This window comes from Ostrea edulis, chromosome 7 (assembly GCF_947568905.1).
Source record: "Ostrea edulis chromosome 7, xbOstEdul1.1, whole genome shotgun sequence".
In the NCBI taxonomy this organism is placed as follows: domain Eukaryota; kingdom Metazoa; phylum Mollusca; class Bivalvia; order Ostreida; family Ostreidae; genus Ostrea; species Ostrea edulis.
This window is the reverse complement of record NC_079170.1, coordinates 34,102,399-34,127,780: the sequence shown is the minus strand read 5'-3', so window position 1 is coordinate 34,127,780 and position 25,382 is coordinate 34,102,399. Positions and strand designations below refer to the sequence as shown.

General features: G+C 34.9%; 1 protein-coding gene across 1 annotated transcript; it reads right to left on the bottom strand.

Moving 5' to 3' along the window:
- Positions 1-8,495: 8,495 nt before the first annotated feature.
- LOC125654041 (interferon-induced protein 44-like) lies at positions 8,496-19,156 on the bottom strand. The gene is made up of 6 exons (XM_056144087.1): positions 18,638-19,156; positions 18,141-18,199; positions 16,011-16,208; positions 15,655-15,801; positions 9,435-9,609; positions 8,496-9,064 (listed from the first exon to the last, which is right to left on the bottom strand). Exons 1-6 carry the CDS (start codon positions 19,149-19,151, stop codon positions 8,757-8,759), a joined length of 1,401 nt encoding a protein of 466 aa, XP_056000062.1. The 5' UTR covers positions 19,152-19,156; the 3' UTR covers positions 8,496-8,756.
- Positions 19,157-25,382: the final 6,226 nt, after the last annotated feature.

Below are 25,382 nucleotides of genomic sequence, written 5' to 3'. Positions count from 1 at the left end.
GGCCCTGAGTTGATGGTACAATGGGCATTCTAAGAGATAATGTTTGCTGTCTTCTACTTCACCACATAAGCATAAAGGACTGTCGACAATAATTTTTGTGAATAAATGATACTTTAATGAACTGGAATTCATTCGTAGACGTGCATGTAAAATCTGAGCTTGTCGTGAACCTGTGAGAAAGTATGGCGTAGGGGATTTAATATTTATGTTGAAATGCCTTTTGAGATTTGATATTGAGGGGTTGTTTTTCACATCGTCAGGAAGACTATTCCACAGAGAGATACTACTGGGCAGAAATGAATTTTTGTATTGCATGGTTTTACATTTGGTTTGTAAAATATTGTCAGCTTGTCTTGTGTTATGCGAGTGGGATTCATATATTTTGGGAGGAACAAGATTACATAAGTACTCGGGAACTAGGCCGTGGACCATTTTGTGAAATTGGATAATTTAATGTTTTTTCCTTCTGCTTTCAAGTGGTTTCCAACCCAATTCTTTATAAAGATTAAGTGTATTTGTAAGTTTTGTACTCACAGTTATGATTCTGGCTGCTTATTGATTTTAAGATGTTCGATTTTATGACCAAGTTCACTAGAAATATTATCCCATATTACGTCAGCATATTCAAGAATAGGTCTGATAAAAGAAAAATAAAACTTCTCTAATGATTTCCTATCTAATATATGACAAATTTTCCGTAGCATATTTAATCTGACAGAAGCTTTGGAGAGAACTGTATGAACATTAAATGACCATGACCCATTTTGGGAAAATGTAACGCCTAGATGCTTATGACATTCAACATTTTTTATGACACAATTGTTAAAGAACAAGTCCGGGTGAGTAGTTTGTGTACGCTTGTTGCTTATTATTAATGATTCTGTTTTAGAAGGATTGAAGTTAACGAGCCATTTCCTAGACCACAAATGAATCTTTTGAAGATCGCAGTTAAGGGTATCACTAGCGCTTTGCGGGTTGTCAACGACAATATATAGAGTAGTATCGTCAGCAAATAACCTAATGGTACATTTTATGTCAAGGACAATGTCATTAATGTAAATGAGAAATAGTAGAGGTCCTAAAATTGAACCTTATGGAACTCCAGCATTAAATTTAAACCATTTAGATGTTTTGGAGTTGATAACTACCCTTTGTCTTCTATTGGATATATAGTCTTCTAACCAAGATAAAACTTTACCTGAGAAACCTGTCTAATGTAATTTGAATATTAATCCCCGATGCCAGATCCTATCGAATGCTTTACTGATATCGCAAAAGACTGCTCTTACTTCTTTTCCCTGGTCAATAGCTTTACCAATATCGTTAGAAATATCCAAAAGTTGATTCACAGCGGAATTGCCTTTAATAAAAACCGACTGATTCTTGCACAGGATTTGGTTTTCGTAAACATAACTGATCATATGATTATAAACACATTTTTTCCATTACCTTCCCAATTATATTAATTATGTATGTTCCGTTGTTCGTGTATTATTTTTGTACAGGATTACTTTAAAGCAAAATGATAAGTTTTTAAAGTTCTTAACTTTCCCTTAATTACATGCTTGAAAACAGTTGCATGTAAAAGAAAACAGTGAGATTTTTGAAAACGTAAATGTAGTGGGAAAGCGTGCATTATATACATCGTCTGTTGGCCGTCTATAAATAGACCCACGCGCATCAGGGGAATCCAAACATAACTCAGACGCAACTGTCTATAGAATTACTAAAAGAGCGTAAAACAACACATTACTAAGAGGTATTTGATATTTGTATTTCTCTAAAACTTATGACACGGTACTGTTGTAACAAAATACACAGCTTTACACATATATGATAACCGATGCTCTCAAAGCCTGAACTGGACACGTGACTGTCACTTAACATGGCCGAGTGATAGTTGTTTGTAAACACCAATTTAAAGTCTAAAACAGGTGAAATAATGTATACATACACTGTACGTGCAATGATTTAACAGCGTTTTTTTTCAAGGTGGGAAAAAAGAAAGTGTTGCATGTCTCATGTTAATTTCCCTAAAGGTGTTGCATGAAAGATCGAAAAAATTAAGTTATTCAAATGTATGATAAAACCAATTGGAACGTATGTCTTGATTCATAAATTTTTGAAAATAAGTTTAAAAGACGTGTATTGACAAAATTAGCCAAAATATTTCGAGTTTAAATCAAGCAATAGTCGATTTATATGATATTTTGCGTTAAAATGGTGGGGTATCCTCGTTTTTCAGAAAAACTGCCTCCATGAAACGAAATAAATTTAGCATGAACATGTTCTTTGAGTTTTCCTCTAAAAATCTGTCACTTTGAAATTTTGTTTCACGAGGGCATTTTTTGTAAATTTAAAAAAAAATTGAAACGACTTCACTGGTGTTATTTTCAACTTCACCTGTGCGTTAATTGTCCTTTGTAATGACTGTATGGTCGACTACGTGGTTCAGTGGGTAAGGTCGTCGACTCTTACATGTAAAGATGTTTTCTATTTTGAAAACGACCGGGTTCGACTCCCACACGAACACAATTTTTGTTCATATTACGTTTTCCATCTAGAAAAATTGAAACACGCTTCTAGTTTTCATAAATGTTTCATGTTAAATCTCTGTTTATTACCATGTGCCGAGTTTGAAATTAGCTTCCAACCTGAACACTGTTTAGTTTGTGAATAGGACTCTCAACAAACACGACGAATACAGCATGCAATACCTGTGTTTTAATAGTCAAGGCTGCTAACGAGCACTTGTATGTTTTTCTGAATGAAAGTGGTGCCTTTTACGAAAAACCGTTGTGAACTTTACAAAGCTTTGAAAGAAAAAAAACTTTAAGGCCAAACAAGGTAAATAACTGTTAAACAGTTTGAGTTATAAGATTATATGTATTCCAGTAGTAAATTCCTATAATGGTGAATCAATGTTTTCAGGTGCATGAACTTTATTGATGCGTATTAAACTTTCCATATTTTGTTTTGTGGTCAGAGTCATGTACAGTTGTCAATTATTGGTTGTAACAAATACATGTAATACATACGAGTATAAGAGCTTTTGGACTGTAGTAGTATAGAATATTAAATATTTGATACACTCGTAACATGTAACCGTATACATTGTAGGAGTAGTCACTGTTTAGTTTCACGTCTTCGGTCGGACGCGGCTGGAGCGGGATACTCCTCCCTTCTCTCCCCGCATCTACGTCATCGTGTATGGTGAATATTTCCTTTAACCCTACTCAAATTAGTTCTATTCTTAGCCCTTTGTATTCAATGAAAAGTCTTTGAAGAGTGAAAACTCATTGGGTCAAATTCTGTCTGACGTGTTTCATACCGATTGTAAGGTCGTTCTTCGCATACTGATATTGATTACGGATTACCCTGTTTACCTGATCAAGACAGGGCTCACGACGGGCGTGACCGTCCAGTGGGAATGTTTACTCTTCCTAGACACCTGATTCCACCTATCGAGTAAGTATCCAGTCACACCCACCGTCAGCCCTATATTTTAATCAGGTAAAAGTATTTGACCCAATCATTGGCAGGTTGTAGCGGTAAACTAGATCGTTATAACGAGCATAGAATTTGCAAAATGCCGATTTTAAACAAGACTGTTGAAACTCATGTAACATCAAGTTGTTTGTCAGTAGTCTGCCTCGGTTTAAATCTTGATCTTAATGAATCATAATGTTAAAATACTTATAACACTCCGACTCTAAACCTTTTCTACAGTTTCTTTACAAGTAAAAGTTTAGTAATTAACTGTCACTTTGAATGTCACCATGGATATATATTAAAAAGGTTGATTCGTGCCAAGAAAAATCATTCAATCGATGTTGGACGACAGAAATTCAAATGTTATTTATGTAAGAAAAAAAGCTTCCCGATTTCAGTGAGATTTCAAAGATACAGTTGTAGATGCGAGATGTCGATGGAGTTGGTTTACTTGAATTATTGATGGAAAGACACTTGAAATATACAATAATAAAAATAACCCATACAAGTTCAACAGCACTTGGAATTATAAAGTGACAATAATTATATTAATTATAATGTAAATAGTCTAATGTTTTTTTTAAAATCAAACTATTCATATAATGTGAGATAGACTAGTAAATCGAGAAGATTTTAATTTGTATCAAATAAACAAATGCCATGAAACAATAATGTTCGCGTCCGTCTTTTAAGACGTTGGGATTTTCAATGGTAAAACAGGTGAGTGATATTAAAGTTGGCGCGCTCACGCACAAATCGACAAAAACCAGTTACTCTCTTGAACACTCTAATAATAACCACTTCAAGTGAATAACGAATGAAAACTTCATGAATTGCGATCTGATATAAAGAGCCTCATTGGTTAATATCTAAGCGGAAGTACATGTGACGTATTAGTCATTCTTTAGACATCCATGCTCGTGGAAGGACGTGTTTTGCAGACGTCGGGATTTTGCTGGTCGAGTCGCTCAACATATTAGGAAAGGAAATTAAAAATTTTATATGTTATTGCCTCGGTGGCGGAACCTTGGTGGTTCTCTTTAGGCCCAGGTGGCCATAATTTTACATACCTAGGTGGTCTCGTGTTTAGCCTAGGTGAGCAGTGTCAATTGCCTTGGTGGCTGAGTGTTCGATTGTGAACCTTGGTAGTTCTCGTTGCAGGCCTAGGTGGCGAAGTATACATTGATTATTTTACATATATCGCTGGTTTTACGAGTTTTTTTTTTGTGTATAGCCTCAGGACATTTTTTGAAATTGACCTAGGTGGTCATTATTTATAAAGGCGGCAAGTATTGAAGTAGCACGTGCATTCACTGACTGGTGTATAGGTTACATGGTGGAAACAGTTATGAATCTTCAAGTTTATTCATTGTGCTTTGAATGGTATTTAAAAGCATTCATTACGTGATCTTATACTGTTGGAAAATATGAGTTTTTAAATATGTGAAATTTACCGGGAGAGGAATGAATTCTTTTGTCTTGTAATCCAAGGGACAATGATGCCCTAGTGATTTTTCACGTGGGTTGTAGGCGAAGGCATTCTTCCTTTCGGTGTGATTAGTGCTGGTTGTGTTGTCAGGTATGTAAGATTATAATCAATGATTATAATTTTACAGAGAATGAAGTTTGTTCCAGACAGTATGTTTTTCACGAAAGTTCCGACTTGGGAGTTGAATAGTGGTTTCAACCCTATGAATGTGAAGAGTAGGGAACAACCGGCATGGATTACACTTGAAGGAAGAGTCCCTTTGCCTACAACCCATTTACCTCGCACAGAGGAAGTAATCAATGGTGACATGATAATAGATTGTTTTATTTTTATTTTGAGTATTGGGAAAAGGATATTGTAGTTTTGTTTAAATGATTGAATGGAAGAGGAAGATTGAGGAAGTGCAGAGTTTTTTATGCCCAAAACTAAACATGATCTGAATGCTGGAGTATATTAAGGTAGTACTCTACATCGTCATACATGTAATGGCTGACTTCCTTTAAAAACATGGATGAAAAAATCTAAATCAGCAATATTTGACTTTTCCTTTTCCATTTAAATACCTAGCCGAGTAGCTCAGTAGGGTAGAATACCGACTGTTGAACTGTAGGTCGCAGGTTCGAGTGCAGCAGGGGTTTTAATTTTTTTTCAGATTACCTTCTACTAAAACTATTTTTTAACAAAATAAAGTGAATTTGAACATTTTCAACTTCAAAATACTGTTGTACATGTCCTCCACTTTTCATCTACATCAAATTTCTCTGGTGTAGCATACATCCTTAAACACTGAGGATAGGGTAAGAGCCTCATTGGTTAATATCTAAGCGGAAGTACATGTGACGTATTAGTCATTCTTTAGACATCCATGCTTGCTTGTAGGTAGCATACACCAGTGGGATGGATGATGATGATGATGAGTCACTTCAATTTACCCACCCACCCTTTATGTATGATTGAAATGTGATTTGTAGGAAATGAACTATTTACCAGTACATCCATAGTAAATGTTTCAGCACCACAATTTTGGGTGATGATGATTTTGCATTTTGGGTCCTAATATCTATATGCTGTAATATTAGTCATTGGGCCGTGTTTACTATGGATGCAATGTTTAATATCATCTTGCATTCAGATTTCTCTCTGCAGAGTTTTTTATGCCCAAAACTAAACATGATCTGAATGCTGGAGGATATTAAACACTGAGGATAGGGTAAATTCCCTATTGACTGTTATCAGATTCAAATTGGTCTATACGTCAACATTTTACAGGCCTTTTAAATGACCTCGATAAATATCCTGAACAGGTCTTGTTTACTCAAAAGAAAAGTTAAAATATATTCGACAAATGACAATAAATTTGAAAATCTTCAACTGTTCGTGATTTATTTCAAGGACTACAGTTGTAAACAGTATCTTATTGACAGAAGATCGTGATAGCGTTCTCTTCGAAATCAACAAATACACATGCAGATACTAGTTATCGGATGGATACTTTCATTGCGAACATAATGCAACCGATTTTCAATTTTGTACAGAATGACTCGTAAAACAATGCTAATAGATTGAGGGTTTTTTCTTACTTAGAAAACATCAATTTTCAGAAGAAATCATTGCACCCCCCCATAAACTCTAATTTTAGAAAGCATAGACAAAAGAAAATAAATTAAAAATGGGTAATTTTTTCATCCATTCTGAAAAACAGGGGCACAATTCCATGACAGAACACAGTAGATGTATAATGAAATTGTCTTTCATTTCCCATTGAGAGATGAGTTATAAGAGTCGTGATATTCAAGAAATTTGGTAAAATGAAAATAGTAGTCAATCGGCAGACAACCATCTTGAATCGGATGCTAACTAAACGAGGTTGACACGTTATGTCATAATTACATCACCACAGTTATAAACATATATAGAACTAGATATTGTTTTGTATGAAAAACGAATGTCTCCCCAGCTCCCCAAACTGAAAGTGCTCCAAATGACCCCCCCCTTTAATGTAGTGTATGGCAACGAGGAGAAAGCATGACCAGGAACATAGACATGAACTCCGATAAGCCATATAGAAGTGTTCACAAACTAGTTTACACCCCCACCCCTGAGATCCACTATAACTTTAAGGGCAACAGTTATATCTTTCTGTCCCTGCAGTATGCCCATTTGCAAATGGCATTGAAGTATCGTACAAAATTTCAAATCTATCGGACAAGCCATATAGAAGGAAAAGCGTTTACAATCTATTTTAACATCCCCACCCCTCTTAGATCCACAATAAGTTTTACGAGAATTGGATCCTCCTGTCCCGACAATATGAACATCTAAAAATGACAATGAAACATTATACAAAGCTTCAAATATATCCGATAAGCGTTCGCAAGATTTTGTGACAGATAGACGGACGAACAGAAAGTACAAAAACAATATGTCTCCCCATGAAAAAGGGGAGACATAATTAAGCACTGCACACATGTATGTATATCAAGTTGTAAGGCAACATTTACAATGTTTATCTGCGTTTCGTTTCCCATTTTGATGACCCAATATTGATATAATCCAATAACTTTTCTGACATAGACTCGTCCAATCTCAAACATGTAGATATCAGTGGAAGAAGGGTAACCAGGTAATAAAGAAATGATATAGATTTAACTATACATAGGAGAGAAAGACTACATCAATGGCTTGAATAGAGACAAAAACTGATTTAGATGTCGTCCTTGCTTATATCCCGAGTGGTAAAAGAATTGTTGGCTGATATGAAAGACTGACGTTAAAGTAGATGATGAATACAAGTAGTTAGTAGCTCGCACGAAGTCTCCATGTTCCGATACTCACCTATCAGTATCAAATTCTATGCTCGTTATAACGATCTAGTTCGTCAATACAACCTATCATTGGGTCAAATGCTGTCTGACGTGTTTCATACCGATTGTTAAGCCGTTCTTGGCACACTGATTTTGACTGCGGATAACTCCGTTTACCTGAACAGGATATAGGGCTCACGGCGGGTGTAACAGGTCGACAGGGTATGCTTACTCCTCCTACGCACTTGATCCCACTTCTGGTGTGTCCAGGGGTCCTTGTTTGCCCAACTATCTATTTTGTATTGCTTGTAGGAGTTATGAGATTGATCACTGTTCGTTATCTTCACCTTTCACCAATACATAAAATACAGATAATTGCATGTACATGATATCTTATTATAGATACTAATTCAACGTTAGATTCTAAACATAAGAACACGTTAAATAATGAAACATGTTTTATTATTGATTGATTTTTTTCTTATAGATTTCTAACATGTTAACGTGAAAGAAACTCAAAGATTTGTATCAGACGGCAAGGTCATCTGTGATGTAATATTAGCATTTAGTTCTTGATTTACAAATCTATTCTATTTAATCTCCTTTGTTTTGGTAATATGTTGATAAAAATATGGATAAATATAACGAAACATGATCAACCTCATAAATCTAAATTGACAATCTACAGTGTGCTAATCACACAGGCATTCTTAAGTCTGGATATCACGCCTTCTATTCTACATACACAAAGTACAGTTACAATGATAACATACTGTCTACGTGAATAGAGTTGCTATAAATTGAAATAATCTTTGAATTCTTAAGATTCTCGACAGATATGACTTTTTTAACCTTAGATCTTCAAAAGTACAGAAGTACAGAAGCATAAAAATGCCGCTACGCGTTTATATTAGGACGTGGCTTGGGTTATAAGATATATGAATGTCTAACTAACAATAAGGCTTCAGAATTTAGTCTTTTACATTGAGACGTTTGGTTTGTTGTAGTAGTTGTAGCTCACTTTGATTTTCCAAGAAATCATCGGCAAACAGAGCCATTTTCAAAGCTTTCAAGGCCAAAATGTTGATTTTAGTTTTCAAGCAGCCCTCATTCTCGTAATTCTTCACCGGAAGAATGTGTGCTCTCGGAATAGCGATGACGTCAGCCACTTTGTTCACCATTTCTTCTACAGGTCTGCTAAAAAAGACTTCTGTGACGTCTTTGTCAACCAATGGCCAAACTTTGTCGATCTTCGTAATGTAAACGAGTAGTGGTATTCCTACATAAAATATAAGTACAAAATGTTATAAAAACTGCTGATGATATACCATGTATTCAATGCTTAACATGAGTTCGAGGAACGTTGGTTAATCTATCGACGCGAATTCTCGATAGAAAATCAATTTATCAACCAAAACATACACAGAAAGTGAAATCGTAAATGTACTACAGAATTCAAAATAAAAAGTTGGACAAACACGAACCCCTGGGCACATCAGAAGTAAGCACCCCCATTGATCTGTTGACAGGTCAAATGCGTCCTGAGCCCTATATCTTGATCAAATAAACGAAATAATGCGTTGCTAAAAGGAAAATAATAGTATGTTTTGTTGTCAAATCGTAACCGGTGAATATCAGAGAAAGATTACCTCTGTCAATTGCCATGCATTTTATGTCCTTTATTTTTTTTTTTAGAACTCCTTCGGGCATCACATCTACCGTGCTTCCATCCACTACAAAAACGATCACGTGTATTTTGTCCTTTGATGTAGGTTGTTTGTGAAATCCTGGCACGTCATTTGAGGCTTGGGCAACAGGATTAAACTTTAACAAAGGAATTCTTTGACTTCATTTTACATTGATTAAATTAAATACGTGAATATACAGAAAATAAAACTCAACTACACGAAAGATTTCTAAATTGTAAGGATACTTCCAGATATCCAATTCATTTATACAGAAATAAATATATCATAACTGTAACTCTTAACGTTTGCATACTTCACGAAGTGCGTTAGTTCTTTATGGAAAGTTCTAATACGGCGACGTGAAGCGTTGGAGTTCATACCCTCATGTATTTTCAAAAACGACATTTTTCATATTTACATTCTATTTTCATTTCTGTTGGAGAATCCTCAGGTGTTGAAACAATCATACTATAGTTATCAAGATCCATATGTGCATTGTTCACAACTGTTGTGCATTCATGAGAACATGACTATCATTAGAATTTGTAAAGATATCCAAGACAAAGTAATACCGCCGCAGTGGCCGAGAGGTTATAGACCATGGGCTAGTAAAGGTAATGGGGGACCCCCCTAGGGATTTTTGCAAACAAGTATTTTTTGAAAGTACATAGTCCCTAGATTATAAATCAGGTTGTTTGAGATTTCTACGTGGGGGCGTTTGCGAGTTTTGGGGCAAAAAACATGAAATTTGTAAAAAAAAAAAAAAAAAAAAAAAAAAAAAAAAAAAAAAAATATAGCCAAAAACTGGGAAAACTCTTTAGATCCGATATAGATGTCATTGACATTTGCAAACAAGTCTTTTTTGAACGAATATAATCCTTTGTTTATATATAAAGTTGTTTGACATAAATATGTGAGGGCATTTACGAGTTTTGGGGCTAAAACATGATTTTTTTTTCTTTAAAAATCGACAAAAAATAGAAAACTCCTTCAGATCCTATACAGATGACATGGACATTTGAAAACAATTATTTTCTGAAAGTCTGTAACCCTTTAACTATAAATCAAATTGTTAACATTGAGACCTTTTAGATTTTGGGGGCAAAAACCAGAAATTCGTAAAAATAATAGCCGAAAACGGGGAAAAAAAAACCTCTTCACATCCGATATAGATGTCATTGACATTTACAAACAAGTATTATGTGAACTTATGTAACCCTTCGATTGACAAGATGTTTGGCATAAATAATTGGGGATGTTTACGACTTCTGGTGCTAAAACATGATTTTTTTCTTTAAAAATGGCCGAAAAATTGAAAAGTTCTTCAGATCATTTATAAATAATATGGACCTTTGAAAACAATTAATTTTTTGAAAGTATGTAATCCTTGAATTGTGAAAAAATTATTTGACATTAATGCAATGGGACCTTTTCAAGTTTTGGGGCAAACTCGTGACATTTGTAATTAAAGTATTGTTTAAAAATGGAACAACTTGAGAATCGTACAAACACGATATGGACATTTGCAAAAATGTATTTTGCATTAACGAACTTAACCCCTTGTTTATATATCAAGTTGTTTGATATTAAGGCGAGGTATATGAATTACTGAGTTATTGGTAAGAGATATTCTTGCATGCAATATTAATCCAGAATTTGTGATCGCATTGCAAATAGTAGTTTCAAACTCTTGAGTCTGTGAGTAACTTCTACAACCGGCCGCGACAAACTAAGTTGTTAAAACAGGTAGTGACAGTTCCATCCCCAAACGCTCGGCATCAAGTGTGGATGTCACGAGTCTTCGGAGATGACCTTAAAAACGGATGTCCTGTGTCGCAGTAGGTGTGTCATGCTGAGGAACCCCCACTGCTCAATGGCCGTAAGCGCCGAGTAAAGGCCTAAATTTGAAGCCCTTCACCGGTCTTGGTGACGTCTCCATATAAGTGAAAAATTCTCGAGCAAGATACAATCAATCAATCAATCTACAGTGACATAACATGTTTGGTAGTGTAATTAACTTAGTACTTCTCATCAGATGGTGCATAGTCATTTTAAACGTGAGGTGCTTAGGTAATATCCATTTGCCATCCATAGCTGAGATACATATGTCCTGATAGTACGATTTGAGAAACCTTTTTGCCATTGAAAATAAGATGGATTGTCTGATACGACTTGAGAGAGACATGCAATGAGATAGTATATACACATGTATTCAGAGATGATGTAGAGATGGCCATGGTAAGTTATTGCATGACAATTTTGTGGCAATCATAAATCTGCCTTTTGATTATCATGGCAGATTCTTTGACTTGAAAGGGCTAACGCAAATACAGACTCAATTCAGTAGAAACACATGCAGAGTATATAAGTTCGCCTTTGGAGTTTTCTGAAATTCAATTTTGCTACCAAATTTTCTTTGTACTTTTTTTATTTAGGTCTCAAGTTTTGTAATCACTGTTATTTGAATCGGGATAAATGACAAGTATCTCTCTCTGAGCTTTGTCATACTTTCAACCACATAATTATACACGATATTTATCTCCATATATTCGGATAAAGTCAAATGCCTTTCCATGTTGCTCAAGAAGTATATCAATATTAGGTTCTGACTTGTTTAGATCACCGGACTTAGTGTACGTTTTTCTACAAGTTGGATAAAACACCCCCCCCCCCCTTTAGCAAACAAATCAATATACTGAACTTTACTTATACTTGTCCCTTGGGTATCTGGGTTAGAAGGGATAGGTCCTCAGTACCTTTTGCTTTTCGTAAGAGGCGAATAATGGGGCAAGAAAACCATTGTCCCGTAGGAATACAGATTAGAATAGATCCTCAGCACCCCTTTGCTTATTGTAATACATGTAGGTGACTAAATGGGGCGGTCCTTTGGATGAGATCGGAAAAACCGAGGTCTCGTTTCACAGCAGGTGTGGCATGATAAAGATCCTTCCCTGCTCAATAGCCGTAAGCGCCGAGCATATAGGCTTAACTTTTGCAGCCCTTCATCGGCGATGGTGACGCTTCCATATAAGTGAAAAGTTATCGAGCAGTACGTTAAACAATATACAATCAACCAACTAATTTATTAGGTTATAGTCACTTTTATTGTATGCAGAATTTTTTAAATGGCTTCTACTGTTTTTGTCACACACTTAACAATTTTGTGTTTTTTCCTTGTACTTGAGTTTCTTCATTACAGAACAGACATTTATGGGCGGGGAAAGTGTCGATAGTGAACACAGGTTGAGTGAATGTCTCTTAGTCTTACAGTTCACTTGACTCAACGCAACTTCGTCAATGCTCAAGTTTTACTCCTAGTAACTAATTGATATTTGTAAATTATTATAACACCAGCGATAGAAACCATGCAAGGCACCATTTAAAGCTAGTAAACAATTTATGCCTTTATTATTCTTGGGACTCTGTCTTATGTGACTTCTTTATAAGTAAGCTGAAAATTGAAGAAAAGGTGTTCAATATTACATATGACAATAAATTTATCTATTTTACAATTGTAGATTAATACAATTCATTAATCTAAATTATTCATAAATTAGTTTATTGTTTGTAATATGTCATATTCTCAATACTCGAGGCATTATTTATCAGGGTTTCCCCCATTTTTGCATTGTATACTCAAAAGTAATCCATGTGCTTTCTTTTTATTGATTATACACATTTATGGGCTTCCATACATTAGATATATCGTGTGAGACATGGAAATGTGGACAACGATTTTTATGTTGAAAATTATATTTACTAACTCAAGATTGTATATATATCATATAAAGATAGGGTCTATGGATTATAGTATCTAGGAATGAACAGTTTTTCATACTGTTTATTATATTTAGTATTGAACATGTTAATAGGTATATGTTATTTTGGGAATGTAGTATACACTGTATAATTTCGTGAGACATGAATTTGTAGACATTTAAAAATATGTTTCACTTTCCTTAATACACTGTCTTCTATTTTCTATACTTATTTCTCACAAATGTCCTCTCTGGGAAGTCCCTATCCCATTGTTTGTGTTTACAATGTGTCGTCTTTAATGCGGTATGGAACACCGTAACAGCCATGTTGAATTTGCCAAAAATTCTATAAATTCAAATGGCCATATCTTGAAAACGCCCCAACATAAATTTATCAAACAACCTTCATTTACCTTTATTTTATACACACTTTCAAAAAATCATAGTGTAGAAAAATTCCTAGAGGGGGGGGGGGGTAATGTGTTACTGGCCCATGGTCTATTAGAGCGTTCGCCCCGCATGCGGAAGGTCAGGACTCGAATCCCGGCCGCGACAGACCTAAGTCGTCAAAACAGGTAGTGAGAGTTCCATCGCCAAACGCTCAGCATTAGGTGTGAATGTCAGGGGTCCTCGGAGATGACCTTAAAACGGATGACCCGTGTCACAGAACCCTCACTGCTCAATGGCCGTAAGCGCCGAGCATAGGCCTAAATCTGAAGCCCTTCACCGGTCTTGGTGACGTCTCAATATGAGATAAAAAGCGAGACGTTAAGCAAAATACAATCAATAAATCCAAGACAAAGACATCAGGCATTTTAATGCAAGAGTATGAGTGCGTTAGCATTAACGCTGCATGAAAAGTATGCTGGCGGTGAAACTTCGAAATTGGTTTCTTATATTCATATTATACTTTCATTTCTGTCGAAAAATAGGCGTATTGTTTGCTAATGCAGCGTGCTCATGAGCAAATGGTTATCATTACAATTGATAAATATATAAGAACTGGTAAGCGGTAAATGTAGTACGACCGAAACCCGAAAGTCCCGGATAGCGATTTTTTTTTCGAGATTTCTCTCTTAATGCAGAATGTAATAACATACAATTTGCGGGAGGTTACTGTTTGTAACCTAAGTACATAAAAAATATAAACTTTCTCTTAGAATTCCTCTACAAACGTACCAAACCAGAGTTTTCACTTGCCAAAAAGCGGTAAATCTAGTACGTTTTATAACCCAAACACGGTCGAGGACACTGACCAATTTCCACAGCCCTTTTGTAAATACTGGGTTCTAGTAATCTAATTCATGCAAAAATATTTTAAAAGGTTATATTTTATGTTTCTATGATTATTTCCACAACACAGAATAATAAAAACTTCTGTATTTTGTGATCGTGATATTGGTTTAATCGGAACAAGTAGGTCCCCTTAGTTTGGTAAATTCGTACCTAAACAGCGTATGCGTACATGTGAAACGATAGTTGAGAATATCTGTCGGTAATGTGTAATGATTAAAATTAATCATTGATTCCGTTGCCCAGCTCTGGCCACGCGAAGGTTTCCCATTCACCGAAGAGCCATGCCATTTTGAATAAAAATCTATACTCCGAAAATAAAGAAACTATATTCCCTAAAGTAAATAATGTAACCCAAAAAGTGTGCTTTTACAATATTTTATTATTTTGATTAAAAAAGAATAAGGAATTATGATAATACAGTCTTTAATTGTCTTGATATTGAAATGATAATGTTGAAAGTTGTCGTTTCTCTTCGATAAATTACATGGGGCTACTTTAAATTACACTTTGTATGCATTCACAGCCTACAGTACACAGCATCTAAATAATAATTGAATAATAAAATATTCTATTAATTCAAGAGCCAATATGCTTCAACAACCGAAGTTTAAAAAGAAGCACACTATTTATGGCGTATATCGAAGTGGATTGAAGTATTGCAAAAGAATGCGTGTACTACACATGTATAATTACAAATAATATGTAGGGTGACACAATAAATTACGCATATAAATGTCTCATGTATGCAAGTGCGATTTATTCAAGTTACAGATTTCTAGAACTTGGTCTGATTTAATATTGTCTATATTTAATGCTAAAACGCGGACTTTCGGTAGATCGCATGATTAGCGACCGTGTTCAGGTTTCGGCATTTATAAAACGTACTAGATTTACTATTTTTTGGTATATGAAAACTCTGGTTCAGTACCTTCTTTGTGGTATTCCCAGAAAAAGTCATATGATTCTTGTTTGTTAGGTCACAAACAGTTATCGCAAACAGCTTGATGTCATTCTATCTACTATTAAGAGAGAAATCAAGCAAAAATCGTTATCCGGGACTTTCGGCTTTCGGCCTTACTACAATTACCGCTTGTCATAAAAACTTTGGAAAATGTAAACATTCGTACCGTGTAGTTGTGTGGAATGTGACCATCCAGAATTAAGGCCATGTCCTCGTTTTTCATACACATGTTCTCTTCTAGTCCCCGCGTGTCACACAGTCTGAAGTTTAAAAACTTCCGCGTGGAAGGATCGCGAATTCGGAACTTGTTGAACTGTAAAGTAAGATAAATCTATCTATTATCTATCTATCTATCTATCTATCTATTTTAATCTGACCTTGACTTATTTACTTATTTCATGAAGCCTTTGCAATGTGAATATGGATACATGTATACGGTATATTATATACGTTTATCAACGTATCACATATAAGAATTAATAAATAATGAATATTACACCCAAGTAAAACCATTATAAGTACACTTGTAGTCAGGCTGTTCTCGGAGCTCCCCGTCCAGGCCCGTGACGTCATTTCTCCTTTAAAGATGGAGTTCATAGTGTTTAACAGACTTGATTTTCCAGCGCCAATTTGTCCAACGAGTAACACATTTGCTTCCGGTGCCTCCATTTCCTCCGGAGGTCGGTAGTCAATGACGTAGTCCTTCAGTTCCATAAGTGTCTGAAAATAACAGTAGTAGATATATATTTATTATATGTAATTCACCTACTCGTTTATATCCTCAGCACCCATTGCTTGTCGTCAGAGGCGACTAAATGGGGGCGATTCTACGGATGAGACCGCAAAAGCCGAGGTCACAATTAAAGTTTCAAGATCAAAATTTCAATTAAGCTATCACGTCGACGTGTTAATTGAGACAGGCTACTGGCAAACAAACTGATGATGCAGGGGTTTCAACAGTCTCGTTTAAAGTTAGCATTTCGCAAATTCTATGATTGGTATAACAATCTAGTTAGCCAAATACAACGTGTCATTGCCATTTTTGACTATGGATTACTCCTTTTACCTAATCAAGATAAAGGGTTCACGGCAGGTGTGACCAGTCAACAAGGCATGATTACTACTCCTAGGCACCTGATCCTACCTCTAGTATATCTAGCGCTCTGTGTTGCCCAACTCTTAATTTTGCATTCCTTCCAGGAGCTATGAAATCGATCACTGATCGTTATCTTCAGCTTTACATTTTATTTCTTGCGCTCAAGACATTTTCAGACGATGCAAAGAGACTGAAGGCGAAATAAAAACCAGAGAAACGTGAAATCGAAAGTAACTAAAACACGCGTTTATTGATAGATGTGTGATAAATAGAATCTTACTCTCGTGCTTATGGCACATGGAATTTATAAAATTCGTTATCGGGTTTAGAAATTCCCCTCGGCAAGGCTCGGGAAATATGAAATTCGGCAACACATTTCATAAATGTTATGTGTCCTAAGTACTCGTTCAAGTTCCTCTATTACTAGTCCCTTATTCTGGAATGGTCTTAATATCCTGTGGTAAGAATAGAAATATTGACTGATATGTTTAAAGTCGACTTATTACGCAGAGAGTTAAACACATTTCATATTCTGTTGAAAATGTTATTCCAAACTATTTTCTGTCTTATCTTATCAAATGCCAAGATTTGTTCGTGAAACTTAAACAGTGTAGTGTGGCAACGTTAAATTTTGGCAAATTTGACATAGAGCTTCCTGAACTAATGGCCATTACAAATTATCCAACTTCGATGTTGGATTTCAACGAAAGTCGATTAATTAGTGCCAGGTGAGGGAAAAATATATTGTGGCCGCCAAATCAGTTCCTGATGATCGCCACATAATTATCTGGCAATCACCAAATACATTCCAGGCGGCCGCAACGTAATCACCACCCATATTTTGATACATTTGTATACTGCAAGTGTACGTACTCTTAATTTCGCTTAAGCAGTCTTGAATTAATAACAAAAGGTGGATAATAGCCAGAGAACACAATGTGTCATAGTACATATAGGTCAACCCCATACAAAAATAAAGTCAATTTGTCATAGTACATATAGGTCAAACCCATACAAAAATAAAGTCAATTTGTCATAGTACATATAGGTCAACCCCATACAAAAATAAAGTCTGACGTTCGTGTTCACGTTCATCATTTGTGCTTAGTGGACCATTATATACTGTTAACTGATTACAGATGGTGGCCAAAAGATAATGTTTTCCCCTTGGTACTAAACGGCTTCCGTAATTATCAGTATCTCAAGTATAGAGATGTCCTGTACAGTTCAAAAGCTATTACAAAGACCAACGTTGTGGAAATTAAGAGATAAATGGACAACTAAATGGACAGAGAAACCAATTAAAATCTCCCTTAAAATCAATATCAGGTCGTAAAGGGTCACCGACAATAATAATGAATGCCGTGACTAATCAACATATTATCAATTGTAAAAAATGTAATGTTGCAATGTTACTATTCCGCACAGTCATCTGTACTATGTCATGCTTTATATGTTAACATATTAAGGTACTTATTTTCTGAATATACGTTAAACCTATGAACTGTACGGTTCTTGGCAATAAAACGATACGAATTAAACATAAAATTTGGTACCTGTGATTTCCATCCCGGCGGGTCTCTCCATGGGACCGTTATAGACTCCTCCGGGCCATCTGTATAGATAAAGGTTACTTATAACATAATATAAGGAAATAGCCTGTATAACATGCGACGGAAATATAGAGTTTTAAGGGTTTGTTCAGCCATGTGAAAAAAACAAAACTATTAACGATTTCCAGACTATTGTTTCAATTTCTGTACAATAGAATTAAAAGTAGAAGTAATTAGAAGTAACATTCACTGATTTAAAACACAATAAAGACGTAATAAATGAATATGGACATTTGCGTTCTAAGAGTTTTATCTATAATTTACAACAGGATTAAATGCAACAAGGTACATGTACATGTAACAAACACGCATTATCAAAGCAATGCATTTAAAACCCAGTAAAGACATAATAAATGAATATGGATGTTTATCTTTGATCCAATCCATTTCTATGTTTTATATGGTTTTTTTTTATAATGCTTATATATGTGGACATTTACCTTTGACCAGATACACCTCTAGATCTGTGACGTTGTTGTGTCCGTTGGCTACAGACTGTGCGTTCTCTCCTCCCATGTCATAATAACTTCCACCGAACAGACCGCCTTTACTCAGTGAGTAATAACCGGAAGTTTTGTCAACAGATGTATTAAAAGATTTCAAATTCTCAAACTTTGGGCCGTACCTACTATCAAATAAAACGTTCATGTCTGTGTTTGTCTTTGATAATGTAAACTTTCTGGGTTCCCATATTTTATTGGTATACAGCTTGAACAGAAATGACAGTTTGTCCGTACACCAGCTTCCTTCACTCTTCCAGCTCAGTGACGTGTATCCCCCGTACACGTTGTTGTCTGTGTTGTAGAAGATGGTCACCGTGGGACCCTTGTCGTCACACAACTCGTGGAACTTATCAGCCGTTCCCCCGTGTACACTAATCTTGTACAACAGCTCAAGGTGACACTCTCTGTCTATCCACTCAGATAGCTGATTCTGGATTTTACATTTACACATTCCAAACATAATATAATGTAGAAATTTATGATCGACACTCGTGAATGAATTTTGTCAATTCACGTTAATACACAGAACTAAAGACGTGTAAATTTTAGGCCCAATATAACCTAATTGTTAGATATACAACTTTTCCCACAAGAAACATAATTCAAGCATTTGAAAAGGTAACATCGAAAACATTAAAGGCATACAAAAACTTGATATTTTCAATTGATTATGCGTATTTATGGAAATTTCTCCATTATTTTTTATGGCTTCACAGTTGTGAAAATAATGAAAAGAATATTATCTCACTCGTGATATGACTTTTATATCCAACAACAGAATATTGAATGTCCTCTCCATAATTTTACTTTTTTTTTCAATAAATGATACATAGTATAATACTGTTAATAAACCGCTGATACTCGTTTGAATTGTTGCGCACTTGAATGGAATGAACGATATCTTTAATTTAAATGCATTTGTTATGTTATATTTATTGACATCATATACAGTAAATAACACTTGATTGTTAGGAAGTCACTTGGAACTCCAAATTAAATGTTTATTAGGTAACATAAATGATTTCTCTCCATATTGAAAATAAGATAATGATTTTACGAATGTAATTGTAATCCGTCATGCCGATAGTTGACCAAAGACAAAATGAACGATCTTTCATATTTTCAAAATTTGAAAATCAGTATAGCGAATGCGTTTCTAATTGTAGTTTTTATCCAGTGCGACAATTTAAGGGCAACTTTATTAATACACGTCGTTTCTTCTCGTCAAACAATTTTGGTTTTCAAAGGAGGGCATCCTCAAAATGGGTGATTTTTACCCCTTTTTAGCAAATTGTCTGATGAAAGGAGGGGGAAGGGGGTCCGACCCCGGAATCCCCCCTGAATCCGCCACTGGAATGGCAAATAGAAAAACTGCTACATGTATATCGTCTGATATCTTGGACATTGTCAAGTAATGTACAACCTAATTTCGGTAAAACTGTTTTAGGTTGCAAGGCGCAAACCTCCCAGAACAGTCCCGGACCATTCGATATCTGACATATTGGACAGTTTTCTACTTATTACTTACTTTCAACATCTTCAACCACAATAAAAACTATTTTGTGTTTATTCACGTGTTTGTACAAATCATGCAGTAACTGTTAATTATTACAAAAAGCTAATCGTAACAGAGGCTTCTATTGTCACGGAAATAAAATTAGAACATCGAAAATATCAGATGAATATCGAATTAAATTTTCTATCCACGAGTCAGATCGTTGGTCTCAGTTCAAAGTTGAAAACTATTACTGTATGAAAGTGCGATTATTTGCACTCGATGAAAAAAATGATAATTGAAGAAGTAAGTATGATTTAGTAGCTAAATAAAACTACCTCAAGTAGGTAAATAAAGCTATGTATGTAATTCAAGCTGCTTACCTAAAGGTAGTTATTGTACTAGACCTGATCACATTCATGCTAAAGCTCATAAACAGTTTTAAATGTTCAATTTGAATACGAGTTAATTCAAAAATGATTCTCTCATAATTTATTTAAGATGTGCTATTTATATTATCACTCATGTACAAACGACTGCAGATGGGTTCAGAATCTAATTATGTATATCTAATTACAAATGGTGTCCTGTCCTTAAATCAGCATTCAGTGTCCTTTATTGTTGTCAATTTTGGCCCCTGAACAACCCCTTTCCCAATTCACTAATTTTCATTTTAACGGCCTCTGCCCCAATACCAAAATATGATGTGACAGCCCTGGCATAGAATATTGAAGAATGAAACCCTTGTTTGCTCTTGATACACTGATCACAAGTAATAAATGTATATAAATGCATCAATGCAAGGTGAAGATAACGAACAGTGATCAATCTCGTAACTCCTATAAGCAATACAAAATAGATAGTTGGGCAAACACGGACCCCTGGAAACACCAGAGGTGGGATCAGGTGCCTAGGAGGAGTAAGCATCCCCTGTTGACCGGTCACACCCGCCGTGAGCCCTATATCCTGATCAGGTAAACGGAGTTATCCGCAGTCAAAAACAGTGTGCCAAGAACGGCTTAACAATCGGTATGAAACACGTCAGACAGCATTTGACCCAATGCGAGGTTGTATTGACGAACTAGATCGTTATAACGACCATAGAATTTGCGAAATGCTGACTTCAATCGAGACTGTTGAAATCCCTGTACCATCAATTTGTTTGTCAGTAGCTTACCTCGATTTAAAAACTGACTATACGCAGAACAAGCTCTTGCATATCGAATCAGTTGAGATATATAAACACCATATGCAGGTGATAATGGAATATTGCTACATAAATGTGGGAAGTTGACGATGGAGAAGCCGAAATCATCCCGTTTGTCATACAGTTGAGTTGTTAGTTTGCCGTTAATGTCTACTTTCAATAAAATATCTAAGTATGAAGCAGAATAATACATTATTTACTATACACTGTCAGGCATCTCTTCCGGAAGCCAAGTCCGTTCACCTGTCAAACGAGGCTGTACAGACCCATGAGACTCCCTAAGATATGTAACTACATGTCAGTTCAGACCCCTATTGCCAAAGCCTGAAGGTATTATGAAAATTGATACATTTCCCCCCTAATTATTTCATTGTAAGAATCAGGAATAGTTATTTGACCATGAATATGTAATGTATTATTTCAGGTTTCATTGAATAGATATGAGATAAATATTTTCTTAATTGAAAGATTGTTAGTTTCTTTCTGATATTTTATTTTCAGATGCAAAAGTTACTGGTAAATCTTGGATAAAACTTGATGACAGAAGACAAAAATAGGTGCTATTATTAGGCAATGTTGGATTTAAAAAAAGATAAATAGTAAAGGTTTAAAATTAGATAGAATTGCTGAAATATAAGGATGTTTATAATGAAATAACTTTTCAGAGTCATCACAATGTAAAGATAGCATCTCATTCTGGGAATTTTCAGAGATTGTAGAGGTAAGAAGTTTTGCATGTACATGTAGTAACAATAAACTATATATAGAGATGAAATACATGGTGCATTGTCTAATGAGTTTTAGATAAACCTTCATATCAATTCAGTGATTGTATAAACCACAGAATGTAGCCCTTTAGAGGCAAATGCAAGCAATATCTTAATTTATGTTATCTATTTAGATTCAAGGAGAAGGTCCACAATGTACAGGGGTGCTTGCTGATAAAGACTTGAATACTGGTATGTGCATGTGGTACAAACTTAAAATAGTTAATTGAATTAATAACATAATTCTGTACATAACCACGGTGTATTTACAAAAGACTGGTAAAAGAAGTATAGGGTTACATCATTGGATAACTTACCATGTGTATATGTTTGATAATATCAGCTATAGGGTCATCTGATCAAGTGACCAAAACTGCTAGAAGATCTCTTGGCTTTAGCAAGGTTACGGAAAATGGAAACACAGATACCAGTACTTCTGCATATGTAGAAGTCAAGGTTCCAAATGTTGCTCAATGTTGGTTTTAAGTTTGGTTTAAAGATTTTTTTGCTACCAAAGTTTCTGGTTATAGGTTGGTTTTTAGATATAGTTCTAGATAATGGCTGTGTTGCACTGGGCTTATTCAACATAAATTACGAATTAGTATAATTGAGTATAGATGTGTGGATATTATTCAATGAATAATGGTAAATTTGAGCAAACAAGCATATATCTATCAACTGCCTTAACAATTTATTGCTGATTTCACCCCTCCCCCAATTTCTTAAGAAGTGTTGATTTTCAAAAACAAACGTTTGATTATGACACATAGGTAAATTGTGTTATTGTTTGTGTTGAACTTTTGTTTGCATTGAGATATAAGCCAATTTTCTCACTCAGTGTTATTTACCAAATTTTGCATAGCCAAATGCATTCTATGGTTGTATAACTCTTGTTTTGTGTTTTGTTTGAATTTTATTTGATCAGTATCTTGATTTCAAAGAGGCTATTATAATCTTTTAATGCATGAATGAAAAACAATTTCTACATTTCTACCAAGCAGATTTTTGAGAAGCATGTCGGATTGTAATCTCATAATCAAATCCTAGTAAATAATTTGAGACATCAAATTCTAATCACTTAATAAGGAAAATCTTTTATAATGGCCTTTTTGAGTGATGTTTGTGTTTAGTTACTTAATTGTTATAAAATTTAAGTTACGGGAAAATTGTATCATATACTTTTTTGAGCTTCACATTGAAACTATAGTTTCCATGAACCATAAAGAAAGGTAAAAATAAAAGGAATACTTGAGTATTTTTTATTTAACTTTTTTTAAAAACATGCTTCATATGATACATATGTAGAAATTTAATGGTGCAGAACAAATTGTCTTATACAGTACACGACACGAGTTTTATGCGTGTTCCACGCAACGCGGTGGAACAAATTTGCCCCAAACACGGTGGACTTTTAAAATTGTCGGCACCTTTGAAGTCCTATTTTTCCGCGCGAGCGATGCCACCGCGCATCTTCGTGGATGTCACCTGTACCTCCGTCGATGCCACCGTGTACCTCCGTGTGATAAAACAAAGAAATAATTTCCGAAATGATTCACCCAGAAAACCTTTTCGCTTGGCCAGCATACATGCCCTCACCCCATTACTTATTTAGAAATTAGCTATAAATCATTCAATTCTTGTAATTGTTGTTTAATGATACGTTGGTGTTTTCGGTTCATATCCGTATGTAGACTTCCCTGCAGACGTTCACACCTTTTTATGAAACGCCCAAATTCTCGACATCCTGTATATAAACACCTGTGTTATTCCTACCACTCGTCGGTACATTGTTTCACGGCACGTGCAGCACAATTTCACCAAATAAAAGAAGGGTCATGAACAACGACAATCACATGCCAGTAATTTCAATTTCATAAACAGCAGTTCAAAGAAATGTGTACCATAAGCAATAGATTATTTTTACGTAAAGTTTTCATTGTAATTAGGAATATGTGATTAAGGTCAGCTATATACATGTACGTGTTTACATTGGATATGAATTTCATTATGTACCCAACTGTGAAGCAATGTGAGCAAAGAATCAAATTTTTATCACTTAAACAAATAAATATTAAAACTATCTTTACTTTTAAACAAACCTTTAGAAAACTCCGTACTTTCATTAAGAAAATTTCATTAGAATGCCTTCACATTAATAATAACACGTATTTTTTAAGGTTTTTTTTCTAACTTGATAAATACTTTATTACACGCATGTATTATTTACTAAATGTATATATAACAGCTTTTTGTCTTTATATTTTTGTATACCATTGCATAATAGTGATGAGATCCAATAAATTGAATTGAGTACATGTAGTCTTGAAATATCACAAAGTAAAGAGTTGACAACGATTGAAATAAAAATGCAGACGTTTTCTCGTTTATTCAGTAACTCAATAACTTGCGCGTCTTCTGAATGAAAGTTGTAAAACAAACGTACTAGGTTGTGGTCAGTTATAACATAATACGGGGGTAAAATTCATCTAATCTCCGTTAGCAATGGGTTTTGAGTCAACTGTGCCTTCGTGCACGAATAATCTCGGCTAACGAAGATGAAAAAAAAAGCCTAGATAGTCCACTTGCATTAACATGTATTATGAAGGTGCAATCGGAGAATTATCCAGTAAATCCAATGATGTTGCAGTATATATAGCATGTATTTATTTTATTTTTGACTGAGAGGGAGATAGACAACTAAGCACGTAACATCGTTTTAGAAGGGGGGGGGGGGGACTCATTCATTAGTCCTAACCCGGACCAGCCGGAAAATTTAACATGTAAAGAAAACAAAATGGGAAATAAAAAAAAAATATCAGAATGAAAGGGGATGGATAATTAATCAGAAAGAAGTTATACTGAACGTATTAAACTTCCCGTATCTGCATACATTCATGAATATTATAATTAATGATTACCAATGCTCTCTCTCTATCTCTCTTGCTTTCATTATCTAATGCATCTAAAGATTAAATTAAAGATTTTAATAATCGATAGCGTATAAGAATAAAAGCAAATAATCGTTAAGTCATTTCTGTTTATATTTATATTAGTTTTTTTTTCATGAACTAGTTGCATTTGACACCGAGGATTTACATCCTTAAATATTGATTACAAGCACGTAGAATCGGAGAGGGTGTACTTTGAAAACTTGAAAGGTTTTCGTAATCGGACAATTTAAGCACTATTTTTCGAGGTGACGTAAGTCAGCCT

Bases quoted from the DNA above. Each gene is read 5' to 3' on its own strand.
- LOC125654041 (XM_056144087.1), bottom strand. From the start codon at position 19,151: ATGTGTAAATGTAAAATCCAGAATCAGCTATCTGAGTGGATAGACAGA. The intron at 16,209-18,140 runs GTACCAAATTTT...TGTTATTTTCAG, and splicing joins CGCCGGGATGGAAATCACAG to ACACTTATGGAACTGAAGGA. The intron at 15,802-16,010 runs GTACTTATAATG...CTTACTTTACAG, and splicing joins AGAACAGCCTGACTACAAGT to TTCAACAAGTTCCGAATTCG.